This window comes from Dryobates pubescens, chromosome 4, assembly GCF_014839835.1.
Source record: "Dryobates pubescens isolate bDryPub1 chromosome 4, bDryPub1.pri, whole genome shotgun sequence".
NCBI lineage: Eukaryota > Metazoa > Chordata > Aves > Piciformes > Picidae > Dryobates > Dryobates pubescens.
In genome coordinates, this window is record NC_071615.1 from 14,415,810 (window position 1) to 14,429,082 (window position 13,273).

The 13,273-nt window shown below is 44.1% G+C and overlaps 1 protein-coding gene across 2 annotated transcripts in view; it reads right to left on the minus strand.

The window, feature by feature from the left end:
* ABAT (4-aminobutyrate aminotransferase) overlaps positions 1 to 13,273 on the minus strand; it is a 62,196-nt gene that overhangs the window by 10,479 nt on the left and 38,444 nt on the right. For both annotated transcript variants that reach the window (XM_054180636.1, XM_054180638.1), the window contains exons 6-8: positions 10,798 to 10,847; positions 590 to 670; positions 5 to 97 (exon numbers count right to left, since the gene is read on the minus strand). In XM_054180636.1, coding sequence (XP_054036611.1) covers positions 5 to 97; positions 590 to 670; positions 10,798 to 10,847 — 224 coding nt within the window. The remainder of the gene's footprint in view (positions 1 to 4; positions 98 to 589; positions 671 to 10,797; positions 10,848 to 13,273) is intronic.

A 13,273-nucleotide genomic window follows, 5' to 3' on the forward strand; every position in this document is an offset into this window, starting at 1 on the left:
TCACTCTGTACCACATAAATATTGCTTTAAAGGCATTTTCATTAGAGCAGGATCCACAGGCCATGGTGATCACCTGTGACAGGCCCTTAGGAGCCACCTGTCAAAGAAGACAAAAAGTTACTCCAAAAGAATTGCACAAGTCTAGTGCAAAGTGAAGGTAACACTGATCATGAGGTTCAGTGTAATGGAGGACAGCTGTGTCTAGGATGAGGAAAGCCAATTTCAACTGCAGCTGAGAGGGCTTGACTCAGTTTTAGTCCCAAGGACCTTCAAATTTAAGTCAGGACAAACACCTTCCCCACTACTGCTTATGAAAGCACAGTGAACAGAAGTTAGTAGAAGTTGAAACTGTGTTTTCTCTTCAGTTCTTGAATCCAGAATGGAAGAGGCAGTATCTGTGCAGAGCAGACATTCAGCCTCTCACATTCAGCTGTCAGATCAGGGAAGGAGGTTTGATCTTCTTACTTGCAGTAGGAAGGCAAAGAGATGAACAGCTCATCTGTAATGGTCCCCATGAAAATCCCTAGTGTCCCTGGCTATACCTGGACACAGCACAGGGTATATCTTGTCACTGCTATCTCAAACTTACTGATAAAAGAGATTCCTTCAGTTTTTCTGCAAAGTTCTCTGGAGGTAAAATCCCAAGGGCAGGTCTGTTGATAAAAGTGCTCTACAATGGCAAAGGAAGACAGATTAGGTTTTACTATCACATGAAAAATCTCATGTTGATGTCAAGGCAGTTACATTTTATTCTAATCACACCTACCAGACAGAAATGTGCAGTAATGGCAAAAGGAGTTTGAAACCCAGAATTCTTTTCTCCAACCACCCCCTTTCCCTAACATCAGTAGAACTGAATCTGCGTTGATGCAAGAGCCTTGCCAAGTGACTACAGCCACACAGCCTTCCCATACCTAAGCGGAGGTTATTGAGAAGATGTAGCCAGGCTCCAGGCTCTTCAATGTGAAAGTGAGAAGCAATGGGCAGAAATCAAAACACAAGAGGTACTGACTTGAGTGTAAGTGTGGTCGTTTGAGGCTGTGCCTTTAAGAACAAACACTGCTGGAACACACTGGCTAATGTTTTTGGTACTAGAACCAAAACATTCTGATATTCTAAACGAATTTCATTGGTTGATAAACAAAAATTCAGCTTTAGATTGTGAAGCGGTTGGAAAATTTTTTTCCTCAGTTCAGTTCGGTTTGGGAGTTGGGGGAGTTGGGTGTTTCAGCCTGTTCTCCCTGCCTGCTTCTTCTGCGAACTGCTGGACTTGGCCTTCAGATAAGCAAACACTAATCCTGCATGGGCTTTTGAAGCTTGCTAACAACTCTTTTCCTTAGTAACTTGCCTTTCTCTCTCTCTAACCCCTTTTTGGGGAAAAAGGGAGGTAAGGGGAGGAGAGAGGGGGTTCCAAAGAGGGGATCCCTCCCTGAGGGAGGGATTTTTGTTGTGTTATTTGTCTTTGCTGTGTATTTCTGTGTATATATTGTAAATACCTGTATATATTGTGTTATATATAACCTGCTTTCCATATATGCTTGTAAATATATAGCTTTTGCTCTTCGACTGAGTTAGCTGTGGTTTCTTACTCTGTGGAGGAGGGAGAGCTAAGCCCTCTCTCAACCTACCACATTTATTGGCTGCCCAACTCGGGGCTTGCTGACAAATTAGTTTGATTTATTGCTTGCTTAAGTCGAACGAGCAAACATGAAGGTGTTTTGGCTTTTTGAGCGTCTGTTCTTCTCGGTCTTTGGTGTATTGATCTACAAGTATTGCCTGGGTATGATTATCGATAAGATAGGTAAATATATAATGCAAAAATTATATTTGTGGTTTAAGTACAAGATTCGGCTTCTGTATGATCAGTGTCTGGAATTCTTTTATGTTAAAAAGTACAGGAATGTTACATCTAGCACACTCCCTATTGAGATAAAAGAGTTTAAGATTCCGCTCGGTGAAAGGGTAATTTTAAGTGATGGCTGGGATCCAAAGCTGATTTTCTCGATGTGTGTAGTCCTGCTATCGGTGATGATTAATGTGTATTTGTTGGTAGCACTGTACCGGGAGAAAAAAGTGTCCAAGGCATGTTTTGTTATAAAACGGAGGGTTAAGAGACGAAAACGCCACCCTAGCTCTGTTTCAGGAACATCCAGTGAGGATGATAATGGAGAATCTGTGTCAGTTAAAGATAAAGCTAAAAAGTCAATCGGCAAGGCAGCTCTGAATAGCAATGGTGATGATTCTGGCAAGCAGCCAGGGGCTACAGTAGCCCCAAACATGGCGGCTCCTGTGTCCCAGGCAGCCACCATTAACGAGGCAAAGTCATTTCCTCCTTCTTCCATGGCAGGAGCGGAAGCGTCCTCCAAAGCAGCTAATCTGTCTCAAAGCTTATCAGCTTCTGATAATAAGGCAGCTGGAAACCCAAACACAGCTCCAGTAAAGCAAGTAGCAGTTTTAACAACAAGGAAGGGTAAGACTAAAGCTGATTCAGGAGCTGACGGGGATGCACAGCAGGGTTCTTCTGCTGGGGAGGAAGAAAAAATTTGTCTTAAAAATATAGCTGAGTTATTGAGATCATCAGAGGATCGAGATGCATCTCTTGGTAGGACAGCAGCTAGTGGTGGTGCCTCTCAGCTTAAAGGGATCCTTGAGAGAGTGACAGAAAGGTTGTTGGGACCACAAGTTGAGGAACAGGAGGCAGAGGAGCAAGAACAAGATGACATAACCGACTGCTCTTCACCACGTGAGGAGCTAAGAAATGTGAGAAAAGACTATCTCAGAGCAGATAAGGAGCCAGTTCTCGCTTGGCTTGGTAGATGTTATGATACAGGTGCTCCAGCTCTAATGGTTGGAGACAAGTCAGCAGCCCAGCTAGGAACTCTCTCGAAGGATAATGGAATAGATAGACATCTAGGCAAGGCTCTCGGTAAGGTTAATCTGTGGATACGCCTTCTAATGGCGGTTCTCATGAGATACCCTTCCCGAGATGATCTTCCATGGAATCCTAAGCCCTGGACTACCATAGATGAGGGAATTAAGCGTCTGAGAGAATTTGCTGTTAGAGAGGTACTCTATGGTGAACATGAATCTCTGAATCCTGATGATGTTCCTGTAGGAAATGGTCTTACTAAAAAGCTCATCAAGCTTGCTCCTTCCAATTATGCAAACATTCTGGCAAGCAGAATTGTAGCAAGAAATTATGGTGGAGCTCCTCTTACGGTTGGCCAATTCACTGATCAATTGAGACAATTGGATGATAGCATGACGCGTGTTTCTTTGGTTTCAGCCATTGAAACTCTGTCTGGAAAACTGGAGAATTGCATGAAAGAGCTGAAGGATGAATTTAAAAACACCATCTCCCAATTGGCACAAAGAGATGATTCCAATTCTTCCTCCAGGTGGGTACAGGTTTCATCTGTGAGGAATAGACATCCTCCAAGGAGGTCATTCCAAAACAGATCAAACCAAAACAGACCACCAAGGCAGTCACGTAGGACTATTTGGATTACCCTGCGTGATCAGTTTGGTGAGAACATGAACAGGTGGGATGGTCAACCAACTTCTAATCTTTTCAGGAGACTGAGAGAACTGCAAAGTGGCAGAACCCGAGGTAGCAATACCAGAAGGGTAGCTGTTACTTCTACAGTTCCCCAGGACAACTCTAGTAGCTCCAACAGTGGCTCCAGTTCTAACACTGCACAGTGTGCTCGTTGCACCTGTGGACATGTTCCCCATAACTAGGGGTGCCCTGCCTCCCGCCAGGGGGAGGAGAGGGGTAATACAGATAACAGAATCTATTGGGATGTGTACATCCAGTGGCCTGGCACTTCACACTTTCAGAAGTACAGGGCCTTGGTTGACACAGGAGCTCAGTGCACCATATTGCCATCAAATTATCAGGGATCAGAGTCCATAACTATTCTGGGAGTCACTGGTGGATCTCAAGAGTTAAGTAAAGTGGAGGTTAATATAAGCTTAACTGGTAAACAATGGAAAAAGCATACAGTTGTGACCGGACCTGATGCACCTTGTATTTTGGGAATTGATTTTCTGAGAGAAGGGCGTTTCAAAGACCCTAAAGGTTACAAATGGGCTTTTGGAGTAGCTTCTGTAGAAATTGATGGACAAAAACTGAAGCTATCTGCTAGACCTGAGCTTTCTGATGAATCTGCAGTTGTGGGACAACACAAGATTCAGGACATTAAGTTGCCGGTTGCTTCTCGGACTGTGCATCACAGACAATACAGAACCAACCGTGACTCTTTGTTGCCCATTCAGAATCTGATTCGTCAGTTGGAGAGTCAGAAAGTCATCAGCAAAACTCATTCACCTTTCAACAGTCCAGTGTGGCCTGTGCGAAAGCCGAATGGAGACTGGCGTCTGACAGTGGACTACCGAGCCCTGAATGAAGTAACTCCGCCTATGAGTGCAGCAGTACCAGACATGATGGAACTCCAGTATGAGCTGGAATCCAAAGAGGCCAAATGGTATGCTACCATAGACATTGCTAATGCCTTCTTCTCTATTCCCATAGCAGAGGAATGCAGGCCTCAGTTTGCTTTCACCTGGAGAGGAATCCAGTACACTTTCAACAGACTGCCAATGGGCTGGATCCACAGCTCCAGCATCTGTCATGCAGTAATCCATGATGCTCTGGAGGAAGGTGGTGCTCCAGAACACATCCAGTTCATCGATGATATCATCGTCTGGGGTAAAACTGCTGAGGAAGTCTTCGAGAAAGGTAACAAAATCATGGACATTCTCCTGAATGCAGGTTTTGCCATCAAGAGAGACAAAGTGAAAGGTCCTACCACAGAGATCCAGTTTCTGGGAGTGCAGTGGCAGGATGGACGCCGACACATTCCAGTGGATGTGGTAAATAGAGTCTCTACCATGGCAAATCCCACGAACAAGCAAGAAACTCTACGTTTCTTGGGGATAGTGGGATTTTGGAGACTACACATTCCTGGATACAGTCAGATTGTGAAACCTCTGTATGATGTGACTCGAAAGAGGAACAGTTTCCACTGGGGACCTGAACAACAAGCAGCCTTTGACCAGATAAAGCAAGAAGTAGTACAAGCAGTGGGTCTGGGACCTGTGCGAGATGGTCCAGACATTAAGAACATTTTGTACACGGCTGCAGGTGACAATGGTCCAACCTGGTGCTTGTGGCAAAAAGCTCCAGGTGAGACACGTGGACGACCTCTTGGTTTCTGGAGTCGAGGTTACAGAGGTTCAGAGGCTAATTACACTCCAACAGAGAAAGAGATTCTAGCTGCCTATGAAGGAGTGAAAGCAGCTTCTGAAGTAATTGGAACTGAGTCACAACTTCTCTTAGCTCCCAGATTGCCAGTTTTGAATTGGATGTTCAAAGGCAAAGGTTCCACACCACATCATGCCACAGATTCCACCTGGTCTAAGTGGATGGCCCTGATAACACAGAGAGCTCGAATGGGAAATCTTGAAAGACCTGGTCTGGTGGAGGTGATCTCAAGTTGGCCTGAAGATACCAACTGTGCTAAACCTCCAGAGGAGAGAGTAACTCGTGCTGAGGAAGCTCCTCCTTACAATGACCTTTCAGATGATGAAAAGAAATATGCTTTGTTCACAGACGGTTCCTGTCGTCTCGTCGGGAACAAGCGAAGGTGGAAGTCTGCAGTGTGGAGTCCAACACGCCGAGTTGCAGAGGCGAAGGATGGAGAAGGAGAATCCAGTCAGTTTGCAGAGGTAAAAGCTGTCCAGCTAGCTCTCGACGTGGCTGAACGGGAGAGATGGCCAAAGCTTTATCTCTACACCGACTCATGGATGGTAGCCAATGCTCTATGGGGTTGGCTAAAGAACTGGAAAAAGAATGGCTGGCAGAGGAAAGGAAAACCCATCTGGGCAGCTGAACTGTGGCAAGACATTGCTGATCGAATCGAGAGAATTCCAGTGAAAGTGAGACACATTGATGCTCACATTCCCAAGAGCAAAGCTACTGAGGAACAGCAGCACAACCATCAGGCAGATCTAGCTGCAAGAGTTTCTCAAGTAGACAAGGACTCTGAACTTGATCTCGACTGGAAACACCGAGGTGAGATATTCTTAGCTCGGTGGGCTCACGATTCGTCAGGACATCAAGGCAGAGATGCAACATACCAATGGGCTCGTGACAGATCCATAGACATTTCCATGGATGCCATCACACAAGTCATCCATGACTGTGACATTTGTGCTGCTATTAAGCAGGCAAAGAGAATTAAGCCCTTGTGGTATGGTGACAGATGGTCCAAATACAGGTATGGTGAAGCTTGGCAGATTGACTACATCACTCTACCACGTTCTCGTTCTGGTAAGCAGTACGTGCTTACTATGGTAGAGGCAAACACTGGATGGCTGGAAACTTACGCAGTCCCACATGCAACTGCACGCAACACCATTCTCGGTCTGGAGAGACAGATCCTGTGGAGACACGGAACTCCAGAGAGGATTGAGTCAGACAACGGAACTCACTTCAAGAACAACCTTGTAAAGAGCTGGGCAAAAGAGCACGGTATTGAGTGGATTTTCCATATTCCTTACTATGCACCAGCTGCAGGGAAGATTGAACGCTACAACGGTTTGTTGAAGACCACTCTCAAAGCCATGGGAGGTGGATCTTTGAAAAACTGGGAGAAACATTTAGCACAAGCAACCTGGCTGGTGAACAGTAGAGGTTCAGTGAACCGAGCTGGACCTGCACATTCTGATCTGCTACAGAAAGTAGAAGGTGATAGAATTCCTGTTGTTAGGGAAAAGAATCTGTTAGGTAAAACTGTTTGGGTATTTTCGCCCTCAGGAGAGGCTAAACCTGTCCGAGGGGTGGTTTCAGCAGAAGGTCCGGGTCACACTTATTGGGTAATGCAAGAGAATGGTGAAATTCAGTGTATTCCACAAAGAGATTTAACTTTAGCTGAGAGAGTTTAATTTCAGAATGTTGTACAGCTACAGCGCGTCCAAAGGAAAGAGTCCCTGAGGAATCTACGGTGCACGAACCCTGAGAACCCTGAGAGCCCTGAGTCAACTGAGAGTCCCTGGGTCCCTGTTTCCCTTTTTCTTCGCTTCGTCTGCGGAGAGACAAACTGTTTTCCATTTTCTTGATTTTGGATTTTCTTGGACTTCTGAATCATCTACATCTGAGTATAGCCGGAATGGACGATGAACTTAACTTACGAACTGTAAATATTGTTCTGGATTGGATGGACAGTACGAACAGCCAATGAAATTGTTTAGAAAGGGGTGGACTGTGGTCGTTTGAGGCTGTGCCTTTAAGAACAAACACTGCTGGAACACACTGGCTAATGTTTTTGGTACTAGAACCAAAACATTCTGATATTCTAAACGAATTTCATTGGTTGATAAACAAAAATTCAGCTTTAGATTGTGAAGCGGTTGGAAAATTTTTTTCCTCAGTTCAGTTCGGTTTGGGAGTTGGGGGAGTTGGGTGTTTCAGCCTGTTCTCCCTGCCTGCTTCTTCTGCGAACTGCTGGACTTGGCCTTCAGATAAGCAAACACTAATCCTGCATGGGCTTTTGAAGCTTGCTAACAACTCTTTTCCTTAGTAACTTGCCTTTCTCTCTCTCTAACCCCTTTTTGGGGAAAAAGGGAGGTAAGGGGAGGAGAGAGGGGGTTCCAAAGAGGGGATCCCTCCCTGAGGGAGGGATTTTTGTTGTGTTATTTGTCTTTGCTGTGTATTTCTGTGTATATATTGTAAATACCTGTATATATTGTGTTATATATAACCTGCTTTCCATATATGCTTGTAAATATATAGCTTTTGCTCTTCGACTGAGTTAGCTGTGGTTTCTTACTCTGTGGAGGAGGGAGAGCTAAGCCCTCTCTCAACCTACCACAGTAAGGAAAAGCTTTTTCACCAAGAGAACAGCAAAGCAGTGGAACAGTTTGCCCAAGGAGGTGGTGAAGTCTCTCTCCTTGGAAGTTTGCAAGACCCCAGATAGAGCCCTGAGAAACCAGGTCTGATCTCACAGCCAATCTTCTTTGAGTGGGAGGCTGGGAAGGAGACCACCTGAGATCTCTTCCAACATTAGCTGTCTCACTGGTTCCATGAAGTGGCCACATCAGGATTCACAGCTTTGAGAAAGGAAATTTTGGTGCCAATGAACAGCAGCTGGTGGGGAAGCTGAGCCCCCACTGCCCACACTGGTATTCCTAAAGAGAAGCTCTGGAACACCCCCCTCCACCTCCCCAGTCCACTAATGGAGATGAATTTGTCATGTTTGTGCAATGAATGTAAATTAAGTGTCAGGGATTAAAATTGATTCACCATTGCTCTCAGTCTCTGTAGGTGATTTTATTTGATTCACAAGGTGCTACTTTTTATTTTCAATTAAATTTGCTGAGAAAAGGCCAAGCTCAATCAATCTGCCAACTGCCAAGCAGCATTATTTGCCCTTTTGCTTTGCCTGCTTGTTTTTCTTGCTGTTGTTATAACAAGTTGCGATCGTTTGAGGCTGTGCCTTTAAGAACAAACAGTGCTGGGACACAGTGGCTAAATGTTTTTGGTACTAGAACAAAAACATTCTGATATTCTAAACGATTTTCATTGGTGGATGAACAAAATGCAACTTTAAATTGTAGGGCAGTTGGAATTTTTTTTTTCCTCAGTTCAGTTTGGTTTGGGAGTTGGGGAGTTTGGGTTTCAGCCTGTTCTCCCTGCCTGCTTCTCTGGGAGCTACCCGGAGCTGGCCTTGAGATAAGCAAAAACTAATCCTGCATGGGCTTTTGAAAGCTTTATAAAGATTCTTTTCCTTAATAACTTGCCTTTCTTTCTCTCTAACCCCTTTTTGGGGAAAAGGGGAGGTAGGGGGGGGAGAGAGGGGGTTACAGGGAGGGAATCCCTCCTTGGGGAGGGATTTTTGTTGTGTCATTTCTCTTTGCTGTATATTTCTGTGTATATATTGTAAATACCTGTATATATATTGTGTTATATATAACCTGCTTTCCATATATGCTTGTAAATATATAGCTTTGCTCCTCCGACTGGGTTAGCTGTGGTTTTTTTACTCTGGGGAGGAGAGAGAGCTAGGCCCTCTCTCAACCTACCACACAAGTCATTACTGAACTTAAAGGCTGAGCTTCAATGGCTTAAGTCTTGAAGGGTCTCCAGAGGGGACAGACTGCCTCCCCCCAAAAAGCATTCACATTTTCATTGCAACTCAAGCTTGCACATGTATCAGCATCTTTCAGTCTTTGCCTCAAAACAAGGACTCATTTATTCAGAGGTGTGGACCACCACAAGAGCTGGGAGCGGTCACACCGTACCTCTAAGGATGTGCCACCAGCATTCCTAGGGAAACCCAGAGTATGAAGTAGGACTTCCTAACTTGCAGAAGTCTGTTAACTTCCAAACAGTGTTTGTTTTGACAGACTCAATAAACAGTGTTTTTGTTGAGTATGTATGAGAAATCTCACTTGACTTTTTATCTCAGTTTAGAAGTAAATTTTCATAGAAAGTTAGAGATAGGAGATCATAAATTTGTGTGAATTTGATTATGGGCTGTCACAGTCAGTTGGCAACATTTGCCATTAAGCAGAGAAGTGTATTTGTCTTTTGTTGTTAATGAGATAGTCAGCACTGAGAAAAAACAGAGCATCGACATCAAGCTGCTATGGTCTCAAATGAACAGATGCATTTTCTCTTCTTTATGGCTGCCTGTAAAGAGGCTACGTGGAGCATTACAAACAAACCAACCCAAAACAAGCCCTGCAGCAACCCCCTGGCAGGGCAGGGCAGGGCAGGGCAGGGCAGGGCAGGGCAGGGAAGGGAAGGGAAGGGAAGGGAAGGGAAGGGAAGGGAAGGGAAGGGAAGGGAAGGGAAGGGAAGGGAAGGGAAGGGAAAGGAAGGGAAGGGAAGGGAATGCAGGCATGAGAGGGCACTGGCCCACACTGAGGTCTGCCCTTGCAAGCAGCACAGACACCCATTATTCGTTTGCAGAAGCACCATCTGAAGTCACTGAAGACAGCAAAACCAACAGGGATCTACTGATGGGCACTCAAAAGCCATTGAGCTCAGTTTATCTGTGCACTACATACATAAGCTATTATGCCCCAAAAAGTGACTGTTTAAGTGCACAAAATCATTATGGAAACCAAAACTTCTGTCCATGCTGTGATAAAATGAAGCCCAAAATAGAATGCAGCCTCATTTCACCAGCTTCCATGATTCAATCCAGGTTACTTCCAGTACAATGTCAGAAGAAACAGGAGAAGACTTTATTTAAGAAGCTGATTTGAAATAATCCTGTTGAAATAATCCTCTAGACTAATGATTTGATTTCTTTCAAGGACATGTCAGTGGCTTAGTCATGTTAGTGGTTTGTATTCTGGGTATGGACACCAGCCATTACCCTCCACCACACCTCTCAAAACCACCCAACCCAAACCCATCCCCTGCCTTCCAGATTTAGGGCACCATTTTCACATTCAAAGTGTCATACTCTCTTCTCCAGGACTTGTGCTTGCTTGAAAGGTCCAAAATCTTCACTTAAGAATACTGCTAAAATGGTAAACTGGAAGCACTCTGCTTGAACCAGGATTTAAAACTGGCTGCAAACATATCAAGTGCTTGTATCACCCAAATGTTCGCTTCTTGTAAAGCTTCACAGAGGTTTTGGTCTTGTAAACACTACCAAGCTCTTTTCATCTCGTGAGAAATAAAGCAAGCAGATCATAATCAATATCAGCTGAAGAAAATACAAGACAGACTGCCACAAGGAGGGAGAGAACTCCTTGTACTTCATGTTTTAATTCACTTACCAAGTTCTGTGGCTGCTGTAGAAGCTTTATCAGAGAGGGATGGCTGTAACCTAATTAAAAAGAATCAAGAAAGAAAATAGTTATTTCTGTCTGGTTTCAATAAACTAATGTGAAGCACAACCTGCAAAACAGCCTTAACTTAATGCTCAGCTGTTTCTGTGTAACTTGTGTATGTTTTAACTACTAATAACAGAACCTCAAAGCAGGACAAACTTCTCTTCTTTTACAACATGCAATAGCTGGAACTTTGCTACAGATTTTGTCAGGCAATTGCAAACCATATTTTAGTACTGAAAGGTGAAAATGGAGCACAGAATTAAATGAACATGACTTGGATCTTTTGCCTGATAGAAGCACTGGTTTCTAGCAACTACTGTGGGACCAACACTATTAAATGCTTGCTCACTCTCCTTCCCAGGTTTCCCATATGCATTTGGTTTCTCTACAGCACAGTAGGTGAGCCTCTCCTCTTCCTGAATTAAGAGCAGAAATCACTTTGTGCCAGTGTAGCCCCCAAGCCATTGTTTCTGTTACCACTTAGCTGTGGGATAGAGGCATCTCCAGCTTCTACTGCCTGAAGCAGGTTGTTCACCGTTCTCACTCACCATAACCCTGATCTGCTCCATCTGTATGGCTCTCTCTGAGCACTGACCAAAAGCAGCTTCCAACACATGGACCTCAAAGGATAGCTCCCCATGCAGCCTGTCCATTTACAGTAGCTTGTGCTACACTGCATCCAACCTGGCCTTGAACACCCCTAGGCAGGAGGAATCCACAAGCTGCCTGGGCAGCCTATTCCAGAGTCTCACTATCCTCATACTGAAGAACTTCTTCCCTAAGATCCAGTCTAAAACTACTCTCCCTTAGCTTCAAACCATTCTAGGTTTTCATGGATATATACACATCTATCTGCACTCACTAAGATCCACATTCTGCCCCTGCATGCTGCAGATGTTCATCCTACCAGGAGCAAGAGGCTGTCTACACAGACATTAAAAACACAGACATTAAAACTCGGGCACTGTTAAGTACCCAAGTCTTTAACCCACCACAACCCATCAGTTATTCCAAAACACTTGCCTGGAAATCTTTCCTTCTCAGTCATAGATTTATGTAGTCAGCTCTGCACCACCATAAAAAAAACCAACCCTGTTTGATAAATTGCTCTCTGATATTAAAAGAGATTCTGGACTTCTCTGACCAGCTTTTTTCACCCCCCCACTTCTAGTTTTCTTTAGTTTGATAGACTTTCATTTGGAAAATAACACAACAGTTTGTCATTTTTACCCAGGAACATCAAGACACTAAGAATGACAGAACAGACCACAACAGAACAGAACACAACAGAACAGAATAGAACATAGAACAGAATAGAACATAGAACAGAACAGTATAGAATAGAAGAGAACGGAACAAAACAAACCAGGTTGGAAAAGACCTTCGAGACCATCAAGCCCAACCTATCACCCAACACCACCTAATCAGCTAAACCATGGCACTAAGTGCTTCGGGTTTAACACAACAAAGGTGCTTCATCTATACACATTGATGCTCTATGGGCCAACTTGCTTGCTTACAGGTATGGCAATGTTTCTGAGGCTAAAAAAAGTAAACAAAAACCTTCTCCAAAGCAGCCCAGGAAATTTCATTTCAATCCTGATTTCTAACATATGAAATGCCAAAGCCAGAGATGAACATCATCTTTTATATTCCCTTGTAGAAACAGTTGGAAACCTCATCCTCCCTGCTGCTCAAGAAATCAGACCACTCTAATTTTATTCCAAAAGCTCATCACGCCTCTGAACTCCTCATTCTGCTTGAATGACAATAGCCCTGATTAGCCTGTCTGAGCAACGGAGCATTAGCCTACTGTGTTACCAAATCGATTCGAAATTCTGGTTTGAGTATTTGAGCTCAAACCGAGGAAATATCCACATTGTTTTAACTGCACGTTGTGCTGCAGAAGATCTGCTTAAAATCATTATGGAGATGGTACAAGTGATTATCCGGGGACACAAACAACTAAATCTGCATTGCATCTGCTGTCACGGGAAGAATTATTAGGCTGGAGGGAATGACACAGTTGAAAGCTGTCACTGAGAGCTGTAGCTGTTGCTGAAAGCACCTTTGAGAGCACACCTAGTGTTTTAGAAATCAAACTAAACCTTGAAGGAGATTGTTATAAATAACTGCCTTTGCTTAGGGAGCTTAACCATTAACTCTGGCTTGCAAAAACATAATTCTGCTGCTGGTGATAAGGTGCATGAAGAATGCAGAGATTGCTACCTCTTTTCTTATGTAACACAAATTCAAGGCTTGTATTAGGCATAACTTACCCTTCCCCACACACACATAGATACATAGAATACATAGATACATAGAATAAACCAGGTTGGAAGAGACCTTCAAGATCATCGCGTCCAACCCATCAACCAATCCAACTCCGCCCAAGCAACTAACCCACAGCACCAAGTAC